The sequence below is a fragment of the Pteronotus mesoamericanus genome, unplaced genomic scaffold, assembly GCF_021234165.1.
Source record: "Pteronotus mesoamericanus isolate MK-2021 breed Mesoamerican mustached bat unplaced genomic scaffold, CSHL_Meso_final contig_1193, whole genome shotgun sequence".
NCBI lineage: Eukaryota > Metazoa > Chordata > Mammalia > Chiroptera > Mormoopidae > Pteronotus > Pteronotus mesoamericanus.
In genome coordinates, this window is record NW_026555039.1 from 1,723,760 (window position 1) to 1,745,705 (window position 21,946).

The window sequence follows — 21,946 nt, forward strand, 5'->3', positions numbered from 1 at the left end:
GGGGACAGGGCTGGCCGGGGCGTGTCGGGGGCGTGGCCTAAGGCGGGGTCGGGTCTGGGGTCCCGCCGGGGGGCGGGGCGAAGGCGGGCCGGCCCTCGGCGCTTGGGGCTGGGCGCGCGCAGGGCTCCGGTGCCTGGGTGGACCCGGCGCGCAGGTCTCGGCTGCCTCCGGGGACAGGGCGAGACGCCGGTCCTTCCGCACCTGCAGCGACCTCCGGCCTGGCAGCTTCGGGGCGGTCACCTGTGGCTGCGCTCCTCGTCCCCCCGCGCCGGGCTATGGCGCACGTGGCGGCGGCGGCTCGGAGGGCTCGCCGGGGCGGCCTGTGAGCCAGGCACCGAAGGAGGGACCCGGCGCGGGGCCACGGGCGCGATGCCTGACCTTTCAGAGGCGACGGCTGCGGGGCGCGCGGTGGCCCTTGCCCTAGTGCTGCTGCTCCCCTCCGGGCCAGCGGGCGCCGGCGCCCTGTCCCGCCTGCAGCCCAGCATGTGAGTAGCGAGAGCGGGAGGGCGGCCGGACGTCCGGAGCCCCGGCCCCCTGGGAGGCTTTGTCCCCGGGGCCCTGCGAACAGCGGGCTGTTTGCCGCAACTGGGGAGGAGGAGGCTGAGACAAGGTTCCAGGGCTGGGGGTGGGGCCCCTCCGCGGCCTCTCCCGCTCCCCTTCCTCGGCTCCCTTCACTCTGTAGCGGGGGGTTGCAAGCGAAGGCGGATGCTGCGCTTCGGCCCCGAGGTGAGGGAATCTGGGTCCAGGCCAGGCAGGGTCCGCCCAGGGAGCCCGGCTCGGAGAAGGCAGAAAGGAAGCAGCCAGTTTCCACTTCCTTCCAACGCCTGTCTCCCGGGGCCTGGGGGCCTGTGCAGGGGCGGGCTGCGCCCAGACAGGGGGCCACGCAGAGGTGGTTTATGTGTTAAACACGTGCGCTCCAGAGCTGAGAGACAGGAGGCGGAATTCAGCCCCAGAACGGGCAGGAAGAGAGGGTCAGGGGGCCCGCTGAGATGGACTTAATTCTGAAAGATGACTCCCCGCCGGCCGCTTAGCGGTCTCTCTGAAACAGCAAATTGATCCTTCTGTTGGTCTCAAAGGGAAACTGGTGCCCAAGTGAGCCGATCTGGAGGAGGGGGAGGGGAGCCCGCCGGCTGCCCCCACTCCCGCGCCCGCAGCAGGGCGCCAGGCCTGCCAAGCTTGGGGAGGCTGCTAGGGGGCTGCAGAGGGGTGGGCGAGCAGCCCAGGCTCGGGGTAGGCCCTCCTGTCCAGCGCTGCCTCGGAAGGCCTGGTGCACCTGGCCGGACAGGACAGGCTTCCAGGTGGGCAGGGCCGGGGCGAGTCCACAATCCCCAGACCCTCACCCTGGGTCTTGCTTTGCTCCAAGAAGGAGGATTCCTTGTGGTCTTTTCCGAGGAGCACAGCCTCTGGGTTGGAGGACTTGGTGTCCAGAAATGAGAGCGGCCTGAGTCCCAACACCCCCGGGGACTTCTGCCGGACCGCCCTCTTTCCCGTGACCCCTGTGATTAGTTTCTCCCAGGGACGCTGTGGCCTCAGAGGGGATGACCACGGCGGCCCGGGCCACTCGCCTGCGTGCTCCTGGGAATTCCCGGGAGCTGGTCAGGGTGGGCGGGCTCCGCGGGCTCCGTTCGCCCTGGGCGCTCGGGGAGCCTGCAAGTCGCCCTTCCTGGGCCCCCTTCCCTGAGTGCCGGCGATGTCACCTGCTCACCTAGGGCCTCCAGGAACCCTCAGCATCCGGGAAGGCCTGTCCAGCCGGGGGCTACGGATTGCAGGAGACCTCGGTCTCCTCATGCTTCACGCTGGTCCCGCGTCCTCTGCCCCGCTCCCTCCTGGGCTTCAGACCCTGGGCTCCTCCTCGGGAGCCTCCCACCAGGCAGGGTGGCTGCCCCCCACCTCACTCTGGGGCAGAGCCGCTGGAGGCTCGGTTCTGAGATTGCCCCGGCCCATTGTGTTCCGTGGTGCCTGTGAGCACCCCTTCCGCTGTCCTCTGCCTCCTCAGCGCCCGGCCTGTCTGACCCGTGGCGGGTCCCAGGGGGCATGGCCGGCGGCGGAACGAGGGAAGACGTCTGCCCGCCCTGAGGCTGGCGTCCCCTCAGGCAGCCCCGCTGGGAAGACACTGGTTGCGCTGGCCCCGCCTGTCCGGGGAGGGACGGGCCCTCCGCGCTCAAGCCCGGGCTCACAAGCAGCTCTTGCTGTGACCCTCAGACCCTCATGGCCCCAGAGATGGAACTGGACCCGCCTCCCCAGAGCGCTAGCACCGACTGCCCCCAGGCTGGGGAGGCAGGCTCAGAGGCGAGCCCTGAGGGCCAGGGCAGAGGCTGTGAGTGCAGACGTGATGGAGATGCTTCTCGGCCCCCCGCCCCCGGCCGTCCCCTGGCGAGGGCGCGCAGCCAGGGGTCCCAACTGCAGGAGGCTGGTGGCCCAGCCTCCTGCCCTCGGTGTCCCTTCCTCACACCCTTGCCCTGGTGCCTTCATCCTGGGGTCTAGGGGCCTGGAGCCACACACCCCAGAGGGACAGGTCTTGTACGCTCCGGCGCCAGGCAAAGGTCGCCAGCCTCCACGAGCCTGTCCAGGGGCCCTGGAGGGACCCCCTTGCGTGGAGCTGGGCTCACCGTGCAGTTTGAGACCACCTTCCCTGCCCCCGATGGGAAGCAGGACCCCGCTGCAAGGCACGGGAGGTCTGCGCTTCCTCCTCCCCCACCCTGGGGGGCTACCAGGCGCCTCTCCGACCTGTGACGTGCATGGGGCGAGGGTCCAGTCTCTGTCCCCTCCTCCACCCTGCCCATCCCTCTTCCCCCGTCTCCCCGCAGCGGGGAAGCCGCTGACTTGTGCTTCTGAGGGGCTCCCGGAGGGGGAGCGATTCCAGGGCACCCCCCTCCTCCCTGCAGTGACGAGGAGCCACCCAGGTCGGAGGCCCCCCGTTTTCAGGGGCGTGGAGAGGGGCAGGCCCTGCATGTGAGGGAAGCGGGGGGCGCCGCAGGCTTGGAGGGGCCTCCTGGAGAGCAGAGCCAGGCAGGTGTCTCGGGGCAAGGGGACACGTGGTCAGGGGTGGGGGAGCGCCCAGAGCAGATGTGCCCGAGGGGCTGCTGGCACCCTCGGCGTGGCCACCTCACGACGGGCAGCGGCCCCCGGGGCCGAGGTTTGTGCAGGACCCAGAGGGAGGGGCCCTCAGAGGGCAGCACCCAGCTCCGCGGGGCTCCTGCCCCACCCTGGGGGCGCTTCTCCGCCTGCTGCCACGGGCCAGTCCCTCCTGCAGCCCCCGCCCCCTGCGCCCTGGAACCTGTGCTCTGCGGGTCACCTCCCCGAGGTCCCGACACCCCGACGCTGGCATCCTGTGTGGGGAGCTTGGGTCGGCATGAGGGGACGGTTGTGACGTCCCGGGGGATGTGGGGCCCTGGGGCCCAGCCCCACAGGGACCGTCCCCGAGCCGGGGCCTGTGCCAGGCTGCAGACTCGACGGCCACGCTGGAGGCCCTTGGCAGCCGTCGTGGCCCTTGCAGGTGCCACCAGAAGGTCAGCGGCCCCCGGCTGCGGGCGGCCCAGGCCTGGGCTGTTGGTTCCGAAGCCCATGCTCATCACTGTCCCCCTCGGCGTCACCTCCTCCTCAGACGATGGCAGAGCCGCTTGCGGAGGCTGCCCATGGCACAGGGCGCTGGAGGGTCAGGGCTGGGCCCTCAGCCAGGACGCTCAGAGGTCACCGGGCCTGAGTCCCTTGCCCCTGGCACCCTCCCCTCCCCTCCCACTGTTTCCTGAGGAAGCTGGGAGTCGGCATGCACGGCTGGGCGCAGGCGTGGGCCGGGGAACCTGGAGCAGAGGTGACGGAGCACCTGTAGCAGCTCCCCTGGGCTGGTGTCAGTGTGCAGAGGGCACAGAGGTGCCTGGGCCCCCCCCCTGCTGCGGGGCCCCGGCACCGACAGGGACAGCAGCCGCCCCGCCCGGGCCTCCGCTGGCTCGGCGCGCGTCTCTCTCACGGCCGTCTGCGCGGCCAGTGCCGGGCTCTCTCCCTTCTCGTGGGACCGAGGCCCGGGGCGGGGGGTCAGGGTGGCCTCCGCGGCGGGGCGACGTCCCCCCAGGGGGAGAGGCACCGGGGGCCCTTTGGAACCCAGACAACACCCAGCTGGAGGCCGCTGCCCGAGCTGGGGCTGGGTGTGAGGGTTGCAGCCCCACCAAACTGTCCTGGCGGGAGGCGGGGAGGGCGGACAAATGCCCCCTCGTCTTTCTCCCTCCGAGCATCTTGCAGGGCTTCCCATTGACCCCAACCACCTGGAGCCAGAGGGCGAGGATGTGCGTGCATGCCCGTGTGCATGTGTGTGCTCGAGTACTTGTGAGTGCATGCAGGCGCGTGCTTGCGAATGCCTGCGCACTTGCGTGTTTGTGCGTGTGTTGCACACGCGCGGCTGGGCCCGTGTCAGGGTGGTTGGATGGAGCGGGCAGGAGTCTCGCGTACTGATCCCAGGAGGGCCAGGCAGCCGCAGACCAGCCGACGGGTGGGGGCGGGAGGGGGGCAAGGAGGCCAGATGGCTGCAGGCAAAGGGAGCCAGGGCCGTGCGGCGGCATCTGGCAGAGCCGCGGGTTCAGGTGGGAGTGGGGGAGGGGCCGGGCCGGGCCGGAGGCCAGCCTGCGGCTCTCCAGCTTGGACGGGGAGCTCCTCCGGGCGGGCGAGCCCAGAGCTTGGCTGCGTGCCGGGGGAGGGGTCTTCCTCGGAGGCCCCGTGGAATCCGCTGGCTCCACAAACTTCACGAGGCAGCGAGGCCTCGGCCTCCCTCCCTGCGTCCGCCTCTGTGGGGGCCGTGCCGTCCCTGAACCAGAGCGCCCTGTGTGGCCTGTCCCCGGTCCCTCTCCCTCACCTTCGGAGCAGGCAGGGCCCCTCCTCGTCCTGATCACCTCTGCATCCTTCCTGAGTGGGCACGCTGTCGAAACACTCAGGGGTGCTGAGGGACGGTGGCCCCCGGAATCGGGCAGTGCCCCCACACCCCAGCCACGCTCCCTGGATGCTCTCTCTCTCGTCCATGCCTCGCTTGCGCCTGCTTGGCCGGGTGCCCCAGGGTGAGCGGCTCCGGGGATGCCCCTGAGGCCGGGTGGCTAGGGGGAAGGACCTAGGGTCAGAGTCAGACTGACTAAAGTCAGCCCTGTCCCTGTTCCTGCTGACCCCCTGGACTCCGAGGGCGGGCGCGCCCGCCGTGGGTGGCCAGGGCGCTGACGGACTGTCCTCTGCCCCAGGCCCCACGTGTGTGCCGAGCGGGAGCTGACCCTGGTGGGCCACCGCCAGCCCTGTGTGCGGGCCTTCAGCCGGACGGTGCCCGTGTGGAGGCCGGGCTGCGGGCGGCAGGCGTGGTGCCTCAGCCGCGAGCGCAGGTATGTGGGTCCCGAGCGGGAGCGGGGGCTGCACGCATGCCCGGGATCAGGGCGGCCGGGGCCCCCTGGCCGAGGCCCTGAGGCTGGGACAGGGCTGCCCTGCTCGGCTGGCCCCTGGGGCCTTCGTGAGCAGGTGGGGCAGGGCCTGGCAGGGAGGCGGGGACCCTGCGGGGCCACAGGAGAGGGTGAAGAGCAGGGCGCCTACCCCGCGCGTCCCCGGCTGGAGCCTGCTGCTCGCTGCCTGACCCCTGGGCCTCGTGCCCATGCCTGTGTGAGACCTTTTATTGCTCAAGATTTTATTTCAAAACCAAACGCAGGGAGTGCCTTTGCATACCTCTCCCCTTCACACTCCCATCCCGGAACCGATTGCCGAGCTGGGGGCAGGCGGGGGGCTCCGCTCCGGCCACGCCCCAGCCTGGAAGCTGGCGGCTGCGCTGGCCAGGTGGGGGAGGTGGCCGCGAGCCCTCCGGCGGGTGCGGGGGCCCGGCTTCTCAGGAGGTCTGGGGGGAGTCGCCCGCATGGGCCTTCTGCGGGGGCGGTGGGCGGGCCTGCGAGGCCGGCTCCGGCTCCAGGAGCTCGGGACGCCTGCCTTCAGCCTCCTGGGCTGCCGCTCTCATTCTAACTGCACGTCCCCCTCCCCGGGGCCCCGCGGCGTCTGAGGCAGTCCCTTGTGACCTGTGGGCCGGGAGAACAGACAGATATGGGAGCTGGCAGGTGGAGACGGGGAGGCAGCCAGACACCCGACGGCGCAGGGCGCGCCCCCACCCCAAGGGACGCGCCGCGGGGCCCGGGGTCGTTCCCGTGTCCCCCGAGGTGTGCGCTCCACACGCAGCGTGTCCTTCCGGCCCCGCCGCCACACCTGTGCAAGACAGGATGAGGTCACGTCAGCTGCACCCCCTCCTGCCAACAACTGGGGGTGTGGCGAGGGTGACCGACCGAGGGAGCAGCGGGGCCGGGCCCGGGCTGCGTGTGTGAGGCGGGGCTGCCGCGAGGCCCTGGCTGGGCGGCCGCACTCCGGCTGGGCCGACGGGAGCCGTGTTTCCAGAGGCCGGGAGCACCGGCCTCCGAAGGGCCTCGGGCAGCTGGAGGGAGAGCCCCCGTGCGGGAGGCCCTGTGCCCAGCGCGTGCAGGCGGGGACTGCGGCGGCTCGGCCTGTGCCGTGTGGGCGGCAGAGAGCGGCCCTTGCTCCCTGCTGGGCTTTCCCGGGAAGGCTCAGGAGACAAAGCAGGTTCCTCTTCTTGCACCTCTCGGCTCAAGGACACAGGGCTGCCGCCTGCACGTGGAGCCGTCCAGGGGAGCCGTTCGTGGGAGGCCGGGAGCGCGGGGCAGCCCCGTGGCCGGCCTGGGTCTGGGATGGCGCCGGACCCACCTGGCTCCTCACGGGGCTGCCCCAGCCCAGCGGCCACCGCGGGAGAAGGGAGTCACCTCAGCCCCGCTGGGCCCTGGCCATCGGAGCCCGGGAGCTTTGCTCAGACCAACACCGAGCGAGCGGGGGGGGTGGGGGCGCCCAGCCTCACCTCCCTTCTGGGCGGCTGCTGGTGTGTTGAGGTGCCCTGTCCCCTCCCACGACTCCTGAGCTAGATCTCTGTCCCCACGGGGGAGGCTTCTCCAAATGCCTTGTCCTGATGGTTCTCTGGTGGCCCCAAGGCTGTGGCAGCCCGAGGGCCTCGCCGGCTGGCCCTGCCGACTCCTCCTTCAGGGCCCAGGGAGGCTTGGGCTTCCTGGAAAGCCCTTCCGAGTCCCCTGCCCTCCTGTCACCTCTTTGGCCCGAAAAAGCGCCCAGTCCTCCTCCTCCACGTCACTCCTACTAGCGCATTAGGGGTCTTTTTCCCATGAACCCTCCAGCCAGCCGACACGGGCCACCCCGGGGCCGCCCAACTCATGAGGGTGCACCCCATCCACAGGAGGAAGGAACGAAGGAAGGAAGGAAGAAGGGAGGGAGGGAGGCAGGGAGGGGCTTGGAGCTCAGAGCCCGCAGCTGTGCCCTGCCACCAGCCCACGCCCAGGCTCTGCTGTGCTGTGGCCTGGCTTCCCAGGGGGCTGCAGGGGCGGGGGGCTGGGCCCTGGCCTGGCAGCCACGTCTTCCCGTGACAGTGGCCCTGCCGTGACCCAGCTCCCCGGGGGCGGCCGGAGCCCCTTTGAGACGTCCATGGGAGTTGCAGGGGAATGCGGGGCCACCAGCTGACCGGCCGTCTCCGAGGGTCTCTGGCTTGGGGGGACGCAGGGGAGGGTGGCAGATGGGCCCGGTCCCACGGGTCTCCCAGTGACTGCAAGAGCCGCACGTAGCCCGGGAGAGGGATAAATATTTACGGTGGACGGCCCAGACGCCCGCTCTGCCAAAGCTGTCCCGCTGTGGCGGCTTCTCCGCAGGCAAGCGGTTTCATGTCCTGCCAGGACGGTGTGTGTGGATCCCCGGCCGCTTGCGCGGTGCGTGCAGCGCCCGCTTCCTGGAAGCGGCCTGACCGCCGCGGGGCCCGGGTCCCCTGTGGCGGCCGTCTCCGCGGCCGCCGAGGGCTGAGCCCAGCGCGCCTGGACGGTGTCTCGTTCCCTGGGGACAGACGGCGGCCCAGGGGCTCCGGCCACACGCAGGGGCTCCAGGTCCCGGACCCAGTGCTTGCCGAGGCCTGGGTCACTGTCCCGACAGATGGCGGTGGGGGCTGGGGAGCCGTGTCGCTGTGCCTGAAGGCTGCGGGTGGCCCGGCCAGCCCCCTCCTCCCTCCCGTCCCTCCTGCGCCCCCACGTCTGCGTGGCCGGTCTGTTGTCATGAACACAGGACCTCCCAGCGAGGGGGCCGAGGGCACGGCCGAGCCTGGGCCCTCGTTCGTTCCTGTTACTGCTGTCACAAATCCCGACGGACGGGCTGCGCCAGCGACCCCGTCCCGGCAGCCCGCAGTCCGACGTCGAGCTGCGGGGGGTTTTCCTTCTGGAGGCCCTGACGGAGCGTCTGGGGCAGCCGCTGACCCGTCGCGGCCCTGGGCTTGTCGCTGCCTCACGCCGACCTCCGTTGTCCCTCCGCTGCCCCTCTGTTGTCCCTGTGTCGGTGCCGAGACTCCCCTCTTCCCACAAGGACTCCAGTTGTTGGGCGCAGGGCCACCCTAAGCCCGGGTGGCTTCATCTCAACTCGAGGACGCCTGCCAAGACCCGCTGCTGGGTGGGCCCGGGCATTGCGGGTGCTGCTCAGCCGGCCCGGGCAGCGAGGGGCCGGGGTGGGGGCAGGTGGACATCGGTCTTTTGGTCACCGGGGCAGGTGGTGGTTGTTTGGGCAGGGGGAGGGGTGTGGAGGAGGCGGCTCCTGGGAGGGCAGGCTGGGCTTCTGGAACCCACTGTCGGGGGACGGCGGGGGAAGGGATGCTTCCCATGCCTGCGGCCCAGCTGACGAGGAGCCGGGTTTGGGAGTGCCGGGGCGGGGTGCCGCTGAATGGGGTGCTGTAGGGGGGCGGGCAGACCAGGCACCCTCCGCCTCCCACGCTGGCTTCTGCGCCAGGCCTGTGCCTGCAGGGGGAGTCCAGGGGCCGGGGAGGCGGCCCCTCGCTGGCTGTTCTGCCAGGACCCCTGCCCGCCCCGGGGCCGTGGACGCCAGGAGCAGTGGGCGGGCGCAGGGCGGGCTGGGCAGATGCCCCTCAGAGGGCGGCCCAAGCGCCTGGGCGGCGGGGCCTCTGGGTGCAGGTGGTCGGGGCCACCTCTGGGTGTGGGGAGCGGACAGGCGACGGCCCTCCGTCCTCCTGGGGAGCCGGCTCGGGCCCCACATCCCCCCGGCCGCCCGTGCTGCTCGCCCGGCTGCCCACCCCCCGCGGCCCCGCGCTGGGCCGGGCTTTGCTCTCAGCCTCTGCGGGGGCTGCCCCGCCCCGCCCTGCCCCGCCTGAGCAGGAGCCAGTGTGGACAGGGGCCTCCCCGGCCCCCGGACGCCCCTGTCTTCAGGAAGCCCTCCTCCGGCCTGCGCCCCACTGCCGCGGCGCCGTGTACTGAACGCTCCCGGGTCCTCCTGTTACTTGGGCCGCTTCCCGCAGGTCACCCCAGCTCAGAGCCGCCCGCCTTGGGTGGGGAAGGGGCCCTCCTCATGGATGCGCCGGGGGGGGGGCCTGAGTCCGGCTCCTGGGTGCGCCTTGGCGTCTGAGCGGACACCGCCCACGGCACGGCCGCCCAGCCCTGGGCCCCTGGAGCCCACCGCGTCCATTCAGGACACTGGCCTTGCTCTCAGCCGGGCGCTGAGAGACTGACCGCCCCTGCCCTCCGAGACTGCGCATTAACAGCCAGGCGCCGGCCCGAGGCCCGTCCTGAGCCACCCGGAGCCGGGCCGCCGTGGGGGCCGGTTGCGGGGGGCTGGGGCCCTGCCCACAGCGGAAGGCTTGTTGCTGGTTCCCGGGCGGCGTGCACCCTGGCACCTCCGAGCCTCGATGCTCAGCTGTGAGCCGGGGACATCGGAGGACCAGCCTGGGGGTGGGTGGGGGTGGCGAGCGCCGGAGCCGCGGCCGGGGTGCCCCCAGCACCTCCCTTCTCCCTCCTTTTCTAGAACCGTCTACTACACCAGCTACAGGCAGGTGTACACCACGGAGGCGCGGACCGTGCTCAGGTGCTGCCCAGGCTGGAGCCAGCGGCCGGGCGACCGGGGCTGCCTCTCCGGTGAGTGTCCCCACCCACCTGTGCCACCTGCAGACGCTAGATCTGCCTCGAAGAGACCATGTGCCCGGGACTGTCCCTCCCCGCCGCAGCGGGACGCAGCCCTGCCCCAGCGGGACGCAGCCCCGCCCCCACGCCCTGCTCCCGGGGGGACGTGTCACAGGAGCACGGGTGACATCCAGGGCCACACGCTCCGGCCACATGTCCCTGAAGGCTGTTAGAACCAAGTGATAGAAGAGAAGAGGAACCGGACGTCCCCAGTGCCAGTGTGGGCAGGGCCAGGAGGGAGCGGCTGCCTGCCGGCCAGGTGCCTGGCACCGTCCGAGGGGTCTCAGGCACCTCTGAGCCTGGCTCGGGGTCAGGGTCATGCAGTGTGACCCCGCGCCCGCCTGCCCCGCCACGCCCCTGCGCTCTCTGGACCCACTTTGTCCCCAGAAGGGCCGGGCTGGGCCCTGGGGCCGGACTCGGGACGCAGGAGAGCCGCTCCGTCCTGCCTCCCCCGCCACGCCCCGGGCCCCGCCTGTCTGCCCTCTGCCGAGGGGACTCCCGCCGCCTCCAGAACGCGTCCTGGTGGACGCAGCAGGCGGGGGGCCCCCGCGTCCAGGGCTGGCCCATGCGGAGGCCAAGGCTCCGAGGGGCGCAGCCGGGCTGGAATCGGGGTGCTGGTCCTGGCCGGCCGTTGGGAAGCCTCTGCTTCGGGACAGGACGGTGCTCACGGCCATGGACAGCTGGCGAGGCTGGCCGGTCGGCGGGGTCAGCGTCCCTCCCCGGGACGTCAGCCCGAGGTCTGGTGTCCCCTGGCGCAGCAACATGGCATCCATGGCTGGGGTCTCGCTTTGCATGTCCAGGCGCAGCCCGCGGCGGGCCGTCTGGGACCGGCACGGGACACGGACCTCAGGGGTCGCGTCACAGCGCGGCCTCGGGGCCCCTGGGGTCCTCCTCACACAAAAAACGGGGGGGGCCGAAGACGACCTGGCGTGAACTCCAGGGGAGAAGGGGAAGGGACAGGACATGGCGATGTTTTCTCAGGAGAGGAAATGAATAATTCTCTCCTGGAAGGGAGTGGAGGATGGAGGAGAAGGAAGCAGCGGAGGGACGGCGGGGGCGGGGCGGGGGGCTGCCGGCCAGCGGCCCGGCCCGGCTGGGGGCGCCCGCCCGACAGCTGCCCTCACCGCAGTCTGATCACAGCGCTGGGAAAACAAAGGGGCCTGTTGAGTGGGTGCAAGGCCGGACATCAAAGCCAGGCCCCCACTTCCGCGGGGCCGGGGCAGGGGCTCCCCACCCGGCCGACAGCGGCTCCTTGGCTCCAGCAGCCCTGACGCAGCGTTGGGGGACACAGGTGGGGGTGGTCAAGCCTGTGTCCCTGTCCCCAGGGTGGTGGGGGGAGGCTGGGCCCCGGGCTGGGGTCTCAGGCCCTCGGTTCCTCTTGGGTCTGGGGGTGGCCATCCCAGGGCTGGGCAGGGGGAGCGTGGCCCTCGGGCGGGCCCCTCCCCACCGTGGAGATGGCCATGCTGGGTTTTCAAGAGCAGAGGCTGAGGGTGGGACGGCCCGGGGGCCAGGCCGCGCCAGCCTCCCCTGCCTGCTCCGCTGGGGCCGAGCCTGAGCTCTGGCCGCGCTGCAGCTCTGTCGGCTGTGAAGGACGGGGCGGCTCTGCCCTGGCCAGCGGCCGGAGTGGGGCCGCAGCACGTGGGCCGGAACCCACCGGGCCCCTCAGCACAGGGTGGGGCCTCGGCCGGTGCCCTCCGCAGGCTGGGAGGCTAGTCCCTGGGCCTGGCCTTGGGGGTCCAGGCTGTCACATTCGCCAGGAGACAGGGGGCGGGATGACCATAGGTGGGGTCCCCATGGTGCGGGGTCCCCACGGGAGAGGATCGCCACGGGACAGGGTCACAACATGTAGCCGGAACTTGAGGCTTTGGCTTTCTTGGTTGTTTGTTTTCAAAAGTTCTACTTTTGAGCAGGATTCACTTACTGATGCGCTTGGCTCTTACCTGCTTGTCTCAATGGTCCGGGAGGAGTCCCGGGGTCTGGCCTCTCAGGGCGCTCACGTGTCCCCCGTGCCGGGGTGCCAGCGTGTGGGGGAGGGCGTGGGGTCCCCGGGGGCTGGACAGGAGCCTGCGGTCTTGCCCAGGGTGGGGGTGCCACACAGGGTCCTCGTCTGGGGTTACAGAAGCGCGGGGGCTGGTCCTGCCAGGAACATGCTCACCAAAGGCCACTCGTTTGTGTTCCTAACTGAACGCCAGCAGGTGATAGAGGTCACAGGACGAGTGGAGATTGAGTGACAATCTCCTCGGGCATCCTCACTTCGTCTGTCAGAGGGGATTAAACTTGTAAGGTTTCCCAAGAAAACGCCACACCCGTGAGGAGCCCGCGAGGCCCCCGCGCGGGACATGAGCGTCCTGCTCGTCCGCGTGCCGCGGCGACCGCCCGGCAGGCCCACGGGGCAGCGTCTGCCTGCTTGCGGATAGACATCACACACGCAGGCCCCGGCTGGCGGCCAGAGGCCCCTCTGCGCTCCCAGCTCCACCGTGAGTTGTGGGGATGGCTCCAGGGCGGTTCCCCGGCTAAAGAAGCAGGGGCTTCTCCCACGTTCTCTGCGGGGCTTCGGGGCTGTTGGGAAAGACGTCCCGGGACACGGCACCCGGGGTGACAGCTGAGCCAGGCGGCCCTTCCCGCGTCGGCAGGAACCTGGTTAACGCAGGAACGAGAATTACCGATTCTGGAAACCCGCACCGCGGGCTTCTCTTTGAGTCCGTAACCCATGGGGGCAGGCAGGGCAGTGCCCGGGACTGATGCCCCCGCCGTGCGGGCTGCTCCGCGTCTGTCTGCGGCGGGACGAGCCCCGGACCACAGCCGAGCGGCGCCCCACAGGACGCAGGCAGAGCGAACTGGCCCCCAGAGCTGCGGCCGAGCTTGGCGCCGCTGGGCCGGCTGAGGGCCAGCGGGAGGCCCCCTCTTTTCTCCTTCTGGCTCTGGAGTTCTGCCCTGCCCCATGGCCTCCGGGACGTCCATGGAACACACGTGTGGGTGACGGTCAAAGGCGCCCAGGACACTTCTGCTTCTGGGCTGGACTGGACGGATGGCTGCTTCTTTCATTGTCCTGCTGGAACTGGCTCAGTTTCACTACGCGTTTGCTCACTCATTCATTGGTTGACTCATTCATTGGTTGACTCATTCATTCATTCGTTCACTCACTCATTCATTCGTTTAGTTTTTGCTCCATTGCACCAAGCACTGGGGACTCAGCGGGACCCGGCAGGGCAGTGCCTGCCATGAGGACCTCAGGCCTCACGGGGAGGCTGGTGGCCAGCAGACACCAACGTTGTGTTGGGGAGCGCAGGGCCACCCGGGGCATCTGTGCGAGGATGGACAGGGAGGCCAGAAGGCGGGGTGTTCGGACACAGGCTGGAACCCCAAGCAGGAGGAAATGCGGGGTGGGGGCCGAGGGGCGTGGTCAGTGCTGGCCGCTGGCCGGGCCGGCACGGGAAGGTGGGCAAGATGCCCGTCTGCTGGGAGAGGGCTTCTCGCCGCGAGCCTGCCCTCTGCCTCCCTCTCTCGGGGCTCAGGTGTCCTCCCTGCCCCGAGCGATCTGGTGGGAGAGCCCCCAGCCCCTGGGGAGCCAGGTGAGAGTCTGGGGCGGCTGCCTCTGCCCCCCGCACCTGCCCCCAGCCGGCATGCCTGCAGACGTTGGCGCTGCAGCCTGGCTCAGGGTCCTCCCTCCCAGCCCCCAAGCAGGGCGCAGAGGGTGGGGACACAGGCGAAGGGTCCCCACGTGAGATCGGCCCTGCCGTCCAGCAGAGGGGCCCCGGCCAGGTTCTCCAGCTCTGCCTCCGCTCTCCCCCTTTCTTAGCCTCTTCCCCTTCCCTCATTTCTCCATCATCCCTCGAGCCCTTCCAGAACCTTCTCCCTATCCCAGCCCACGCTCTCTGCGGCCAAGGGACAGCGCGCGGTGGTCGGGCTGGGGCGACGCAAGGGCGGCCCCCGCCCACCAGCCGCCGGGAGGCCTCCTCGTTTCGCTGTGGCCTGGAGACACCGCTGTGTGCGAGATGACGCTGGGGCCGTGCAGGATGAGCAGAAGGCGCGTGCCCGTGCAGAGAATGGCAGGAAGCTTCTAACGGTGTTGGGATTCCTCCGAGACCCACTTAGCACGGTGACCGGGAGGTGACCCAAAGAATAAGTGTCAGCTGGGCAGGGCAGTGGCGCCCGGTGACAAGGGCTCCCCAGGTCTGCGAGGCCCCCCACCCACGTGCCCTGGAGGCAGCTGGGCTCCGACGCTTGGCTCTTTGGGTTCCAGTTCTGCCTGCTCAGCGGGTCTCTGAATTCCATGTCTACCCCAGTTGGGTGACAAATTTTGCCTGGACCCTCAGCCGTAGTTGCCCTGGGTCCCGGCTCCCCCTCATCGCGGTTCCTGGCCTGGAGCAGCTCTGCCCTCCTTGTTCCCACATGCTGACCCCGAGACGGACGCCACCTAGAAGAACGTCTGCTTGCCGCCCCCCCCCCCCGCCCCCAGCAGTGGGGCTCGGTCCCTCCAGGGCTGTGGGGGAGGGGCGGGGCCCCGGCCCCGGGTGGCACCGGGAGCCAGTGCCAGGAAGGGGGAGCTCAGGCCCCGCTGCAGCACGGCCTGGAGGTTCCGTTGCAGAACTTCTCAGAGCCTTTAAGGTGCCGAAGTGCGGGGCGCTGCCGGGGCCTGAGACACACGGCTGTGGTTTCCAAACGGATTCCTTTAAAAGGAAAGGGAGAAAAAGTAGCAATGAAGTCAAAACATTAACACAGTGTCCCGAAGCGTGCGCCCAGGTGATACATCGTACAAACGTTGGTGGAGGGCCTGCGCTCAGGCCAGCGAGGGCGGCAGAGAGTGGGGAGGGACGGGCCTGCTCTCTGGGCTCCTGTCCTGCTGTTGGGGACCCGGGGGGGAGGGGTGGTGGGCATTATGTGCCGGTCACGCTGCTGAGGAACAGGAGGCAGCGAAAGGGGCCGAGGGACAGACCAGTGCCACGGGCTCCCATGGGACCCTGGAAGGCTTCTCTCGGTCCAGGCCATTGGGTAGCCTGTGTGGCGTGAGCGGGGGCCTTGCACATGCCCACGGGAGAGACCCCCATGGCGGAGGGCGTGGGGAGCCCAGGAGGGGCTGTGCCGTAGCCCCTGCCCACGGGAGCTGCGGGCTGGACGCAACTCTGGCTCCGCGCCTGCGGCCTCGGCCCCTGCGTCCAGCTGCAGCTCTGCGGACGGCCAGCCTGGCAGGTGTCCCTCCCTGGGGCCGGACCCACGGGAAGGAGCAGCCAGGAGGCCGCCCCCTGCTTTCCTGCCTCCGCGGTTCACTTGTCCTTTTCCGTTCTGGCCACAGTCGGCCCCACGCGCAGGGTGGGGGCTGTCAGGGCCAGCACCCACCGCTGTGCCCGCTCACGCTCAGGACAGCAGCCCTGCCGCCCTTGCCACGGTGTCTGCGCTTCCCCTCGCCCGGCCTCGGCGAACCCCTAAGCGCTCCTGCAGCCGGGCACACAGGTGCCCCTCAGCAGCTGGCGGGAGCTGCCCCGCTGTGAGCGGGTGTTAGCCACAGCGGGCAGGCTGGGGGCCCACCGGGCGTCCCTTTGCACTTGGTGCCCGTCCTGCCACGTGTGGGCCTGTCTGGCGCCACTCCACGCCCGCTGAGCTTCTCTCTGTCCCAGGCTCTGGCACCCCATCTTCCCAGCATCCCCCGAGCCACGGACCCCTCCTGGTTCGGGGTGGAACTTTCTGCGTCTTCGTTTTCCTTTTCTACCATCTGTGTGGCCTCTGGGCCTGCGGCCGCGAGCCTCCTCTGCCTGCACCTGGCCGCTGCCCGCCCCGAGGCTTCCTGACAAAGGACTGCCCCCTGCCGCCCTGCCGGCCGTTCAGGTGTTCGTTCTTTCCTCCATTCGCTCGCTCGCTCGCTCGCTCACACGTTCATTCGTTCGCCCGTTCCTGCATACCCTCGACAAAACTGATCCCTCACCTTCTAAGTGTCGCCGAGGGACAGGACGGTGATGAAGGCGGGGCTGGTGGCCGCCCTCGGAGCCCGCAGCTCGGGAGGGATGAGCCGTTGCCCCCATAAATGCTTCGTTGGGCTGAGGGGCTACAGCGGGAAACCACAGGGCGCCGCGGGTGGGGGTTTTGTCCCACCCCGAGGGGTCCCACTGAACCCAGAGCGCAGGCGGCCGGGGCGGGCGGGGCGGGGCCCGCGACCTGGCAGCAGGACTCGGCCGCCTGCCAGCGGGACACTCCGGGTTTGGGGGCTCAGCCCTCAGGTGTGGCCCAGGCTGCGGCGGGTGTGGCTCCTGTCCAGGCCCGAGGCCTCTCCTTATGGGTCGGCTTCGTGGGACACAGTCCCCCAGGGACGGCGTCCTGGCGGGCGGGCGGGGGCTGCCCCCGGCCCGTGCCCCGCTCACGGGCCTTCTCTCCTCTTTCCACAGCTGAATGCAGCGGCGCTGGCCTCTGTTTTAATGGGGGCAGCTGTGTGCCCGGCTCAGCCCGCCCCTGCCGCTGCCCCCCAGGCTTCCAGGGTCCCCGCTGCCAGCACGGTGAGTGGAGCCCCTGCCAGACCCCGCGGCTCTGGCTGCGGGCAGGGGGCACGGGGGACCGGGATGACGGTCACTGTCCAGCACCCTCACCGGGGCCCTGCCACCCACCCAGGGTGGTGGGAGGAGGGGGTGACTCTGAGGCCCCTTCCTTTGTGGACGCCTCGCACCCCATAACCTCAGAGCCCCCTCGATCGTGCCCTTTGTGGGTGGGGCGGCAGGTTCGGACACAGGCTGGTCGGGAAGCGCACGTGTCAGGGGCCCCCGTGCTGCCCACCGGCCCACCCGCCTCACCGGAGTCCCCCGTGACCTTGATGTTGGAAGATGGGGGCCCCCGGGGGTCCTACCTGAGGCGGTCGGTTGGGAAAACCAGCACATCAGAACCTGAAGCCTGACATCCCAGGGAAACCAAGCCGCCCTGTCCCCTGGGAAAGTGTTGGCGGGGGCTTTGGTTCAGGGGCTCAAGGCAGGCAAGTGGGGGCGATAGAATTTCTGTAAAGTGCACACACACACACACACCTGTGTGGGAGAACATCAGCCGCAGCGCCGCACACGCTCCGTAGCCCCGCTGAGTGACGGGAGGCCAGCGCGGCCTCTGCCTCCCGCCCCGGCGGTCGCTGCCCCGCGGGGCTGGCTCGCGGGTCCTGCTGGCACAGGGCGCAGAGCCACCGGCCGCCGCGCCGTGCAAACCAGACGCTCCCCGACAGTTTCCGGGGCTTTGAACTTGCTTCTGGTGAGCAGCCGGGGGCTCCTTCCGAGTGGAGGCCGGGGCAGACAGACATCCTGAGACGAGCGTCTGCGCTTCCGGGCGCCCGGCAGGCAACCGGAGACCAGGAAACGCGGGGAACGGCAGGTCCCCCGCTTGTGGAGGGGACCCCTCCTCCGTCGCCTGCTGCTCCCTGTCTGTTCCCATGTGGTGTCCTCCCTCCAGCGCCGGGCCCCGGGCAGGGTCCCAGGGAGGTGCTGGCTCCGAGTTCGGGGAGGGTGCATGTCCCGGGGGTGCCGCCGGTGGGTGGGCGGCTCTGGCCTGTCAAGTGCCCTCTGTTCCCCAGAAGGGTCTGCGCTGCGCCTGCCTTGCCCTGGGCTCTGCGGGGGCTGCTTCTCTCAGAGGCGGAAGGGGGGCCCCTCCAGGGGCCGAGCGTCCCTGCGGGGTCCCCGTGCCTGCCAGGCGCCAAGCCTCAGCCAGGCTTCTCCGGGGGCTGCTCAGAGGCCCCCCGCCCCGTCCCGATGTATCTGGGGTCCTCTTCGCGGGCTGGAGGCCCGGCGGGCACGCCTTGCCTCCCCTCGGGGTCCGCGGTCCTGTGACAGGCGCGTGTGAAGAAGTGCTCTGAGGACCTCTGCCTGACTTGGGTCTTGGTTGGAGCTGCCATGGGCGTGGGCAGAGGGCCTCGGTCCTGGTGGCCAGCGGTCCTGGGGATGTTGCTGGGACAGGGCTGTGGCTTGACAGTCAGCAACACAGACACGGCTGTGGTCCCTGTGGCGGGGGAGGGCAGTGAGGAGGCGACTCTGGAGTGTGGCCGGTCTTTGGTCACATCCTTCGGGGAGCGGCGGTGACACCGTAGGGCCAGGCTTCCTGCTCCTCCCCCGCTCCCCGCCTGCCTGTGCAGGCATCTGGCTGGGAGCCATGGTTCCCTCTGTGCAGAGCAGCCGCCCCCCCCCCCCCCCCCCCCCCCGCAAAACCCCGCACTTGACCTCCAGGTGTCAGAGGGGCTGGGAGCTGGCAGGGCGCCGTGGGGAGGGAGCCAGGCCTCCTGCGGGCATGCAGAGGGGCTCTGCGTCCAGCGGGAGGGAGCATGTCTCGCCCAGTTCGGGGGCCCAGGACGCAGAGACCCAGCCTTGGGGCGCTGGGAGCGAGCCATGTGCCCCCAGCCCCTTGGGGCCCCGGGCCGCAGGCGTGGCTTTGCCTCAGAGCAGCCCCCTCTCCCACGGTCCCCGTGGGGACGGCCTATCGGGCCGGCGGAGGGCCTGGAAGCCCAGAGCAGCTGCCTGTCCCTGTGTCACACGCTGCCTGTGACGCTGCATCAAATCCTCGCTTCATCCGCTTGTAGAAGGGGAGCCAGGGTCTGTGGGCCTGGCAGCCGCCGCCTCTCAGGGAGCTGGGGCTGGAATCGCGGTGCCCCGGGGGCACTTGGAACCTTCCTGCCGGCGTCCGGCGGGTCCCCTGGGAGACCTGGTTTGGAGGAGAAGGGGGCAGATCCCAGGTCCTGCCCTGTCCCAAACCCTGGGCAGGGTGGGCGGAAGCATCTGCACGGGGAGCGGGGCCTGGGAGCAGCCCGGGGCCCCCCGGGGTGGGCTTCCTGGCCGAGCAGCCCGCTGGGGGGCAGAGGTGGCGGCAGAGAGCAGCGAAGTGGGAGGGGCCTCAGGGCCTGCGCCTGGGCGCTGCCTCCTGGACGGGAGGCCGGGCGAGCGGGGCCGGGCGTGAGGGTCGCACGCGCGCAGCACAGCAGCCCCTCTTGCTGGGTTCTCTGGCCGGGAGCCCGGCCGCCCCCCCGCCGTGCTGGGTGTGGACCCACAGACCTGAGCTCCAGCCCGCTGGGAATACTTAACTGACCCCAATTAGAATTGGTTCCAGTTTTGAAAATATAAGCCCTATTGTCTCTGGTTCCCCCAAATTCTTTCATTTGAACAAAGAGTGGGGGAGGGACTCTCCTGAGTTGATGCTGGTGAGCAGGGGGCAGGAGGCCCGGTCTGCCTTCTGGGGTGTCCGCCTCCCAGCGAAGGCTCTGCCGGAGCCCAGAGGGGCCTGTGTTGTGTGGCCGCCGTGGGGAGGGGAGGGCGGAGGTGCCTGGGCCAGCCCCCCGCAGAGCCCGCCCGGTGCCATCAGCCCAGGGTGGGCTGTGGGTGGCCCAGGCGCGCCTGTGGGGCCCTGGATCACACGCCGCAACGCATGGGCCCCGCGTTAGGTGGGATGGTTGGCCAGCGGCCTGTGCTGGCTGCAGGTGTCCCGGTGGGGACACGCTCTCCCTAAGCACCTGGTCCGCCGGGCGTGAGAGCGTGGGGGCTGGCCGGTGGCTGGGACTGGCCCGGTCCTCGGGGTACCCGTGCGCAGCGTGCCTGAGGGGCAGCTCCCTCGGGCGGCCTGAGGTTGGCACCACTGGTCAGCGGAGGAGGGGGCTGTATATATATTCCAGGGATGCCTGTCCCTGGGTGGGCTCTGGGGGTCCTGTCAGAGCATCTGCTTCATCAGACCGGCCAGGAAATGTTTTCACCAGCCGAACACATGGCTTCGTCCGACCTGTACACCAGGTCGCACCTGTGTGTGACCCGCGTGAGCGCAGACAGGTGTGCCGCCCAACCCGCCCCGCCCTCCCCTGCCTCCCTGCAGGAACGTGTGCGCCTCATGGCCTTTTTAGAGGTTTTATTTATTTTTTAGGGAGAGGGGGAAGAGAGGGAGAAAGAGAACGAGAGAAACATCTGTGTGAGAGAGAAACATCCGTCGGTGGCCTCTCTCACACCACCCACCAGGACCTGGCCCACAACCCAGGCCTGTGCCCTCACTGAGAATCGAACCGGCGACCTTTTGGTTTGCAGGACGACGCCCAACCCACTGAGCCACACCGGCCAGGGCTCTGGCGTTGAGTCTCTTAGGAAAGAACAGGCACAGAAAACTGGCACTTAAGAACATACACCTCTTGACGTCCCTTCCGTTGCTCTGTGTCATGACACAGCAACGTCCGGTCAGTTCTCGCGATGCGGCCGCCCCAACCTCGCGGGACAAGGGCTGCCGGGGCACGGAGGCCGGGGCACCTCCAGGCAGCCCCTCAGCCTGGGAAGCTTGGCTCTGCTCCCTCGGGCCTCAGCGTCCTCGCCCATGAAGAGGGCCGGCTGGGCGGGTGGCTGAGGCAGTTCTGGGACGCTGGTCCCTGGGTCCAGGGAGCGGCCAGGGCTCAGGTCTGCTGCCCAGCAGAGGGCTTCCCGGGGGGGCATGCCTGCGGGCTAGGGAAGTTTGGGGGAGGGGCTGGTGGGCTGGAGCGGGCTTTCCAGATGGGAGACGGAGGAGCCGAGAGGAGGGAGTGCGTGAGTTTGGCCCCGGGGGCTGGGGGAGACCGCAGAAGGTTCAGCCGGACCCCGGGACCCTCAGCCTCCCGCTCTGAGCTGGGGACCAGGTGTGTCCGGCCCCTCCGCGCCCACCCCAGCCCCGCCGGGAGAGACCTGCGCACCCAGGCCCACAGGCGCCCCGATGGGTCCTGCCTTCTGCAGGAGCTTCGGCCCCCCAGCCCGAGCAGGAAGGCCGTGGTGGGGACGCCCCCAGCGGGGGGAGCCGTGAGGGCAGGAGGTGGCCGGGCCTGGCCTGGGCCCCCGGCCTGGGCTCAAGGGCGGCTCTGTTTCTAAACTGGCGTGACGGATGAATGGAGAGGAAGCAGGCTGCCCAGGCCCTCGGGCCTGCCCGCACGTCTGAGGGTGGGACCCCGGCCAGGGGAGGGCTGCCCTTGGCCACTCGCCTGACCAGGCCTGGGCACTGCTGCCGGTCTGGGAGCCCCGCCCTCAGCAGGACCTGCCTGGGACCCGGCTCTCCTCTCCTCTCCTCTCCTGTGGAGGGGCCTGGCAGGCCCCTGCCCCCCCCCTGCCCTGTCCCTAGCCCGAGCCCAGTTCCTGCAGGGCTGGGGGCGCGGGGTCTGCGGACAGCCGGCTCCGGGACCGCCCGGGTGGCCCCCGCTCTTCGGAGTGGCTGGCTCCAGGAGGGGCGCGCGTGTCCGCTCGGTGACTCGGTTAATTACCAGGTTTGCCCCCGCACCCACAAAGGCGCCTCTGTTCTCCGGGGTGGCCGTGCCTGCAGGCCTGCCCTCACACAATGGGCCGGGCCTCTCCCGGGCGGTCTTGGGCCGGGCCAGGGCGGGTGGCCTTTCAGTGGTATAATCGAGGCAGGAGACACACGCCCAGGAGGAGGCAGACGCTCCTGGGCATGGGGTCGGCGAGCTCACTTGCCCATCCCCGCAGCCGGCTGGGTGTTGGGCCAGCGGGCATCTCTAGTGCCCCGTGCCGTCGGGGCAGGGCTGAGGCTCAGAGGAGGACAAGGCCTCCGTGCCTCCCGGGCTGCGCCGCCCTCCTGGGTGGTCTCCTGAAAGCACCCTGCGGCCCCGCCCTCGGCCACACTGTCCTGCCTCCCCTCGCCCCCCGCCTGGGGGGCCCTGCCAGACTCTGGTGAAAGGCCCTTCTCTGGACTTGGGGGCAGTCCTGGCGCGGGCCGGGAGCTTGTCCTGTTTTATACACGGGGGCCCTGTTCCCGACACTGTGCTGAGCGCCGGGGTCCCTGGTGGCCCTGCGCCAGCCGGCAGCCCCGTGGGGCCCCCGGGATGGGGCAGGGTGCTTGCTGATGCCTCTGCTGGGGTGGGGGAGCCAGGGAGGTGCCTGGAGGGCCCAGGGTCCCCAGACCATCACCCCCTTGGGGATGGACAGACAGGCAGGAGCTTCCTTTGAGACCAAGGGGTTGTGCTCGGGCCCCCGCTG

The 21,946-nt window shown here is 70.2% G+C and overlaps 1 protein-coding gene across 1 annotated transcript in view; it reads left to right on the forward strand.

Moving 5' to 3' along the window:
* The first annotated feature begins 354 nt into the window (after positions 1-354).
* MEGF6 (multiple EGF like domains 6) overlaps positions 355-21,946 on the forward strand; it is a 73,603-nt gene continuing 52,011 nt past the window's right edge. The window contains exons 1-3 of the mRNA XM_054583678.1: positions 355-485; positions 5,217-5,351; positions 9,862-9,971. Of these exons, the coding sequence (XP_054439653.1) occupies positions 370-485; positions 5,217-5,351; positions 9,862-9,971 (361 nt within the window). The 5' untranslated portion in view covers positions 355-369. The remainder of the gene's footprint in view (positions 486-5,216; positions 5,352-9,861; positions 9,972-21,946) is intronic.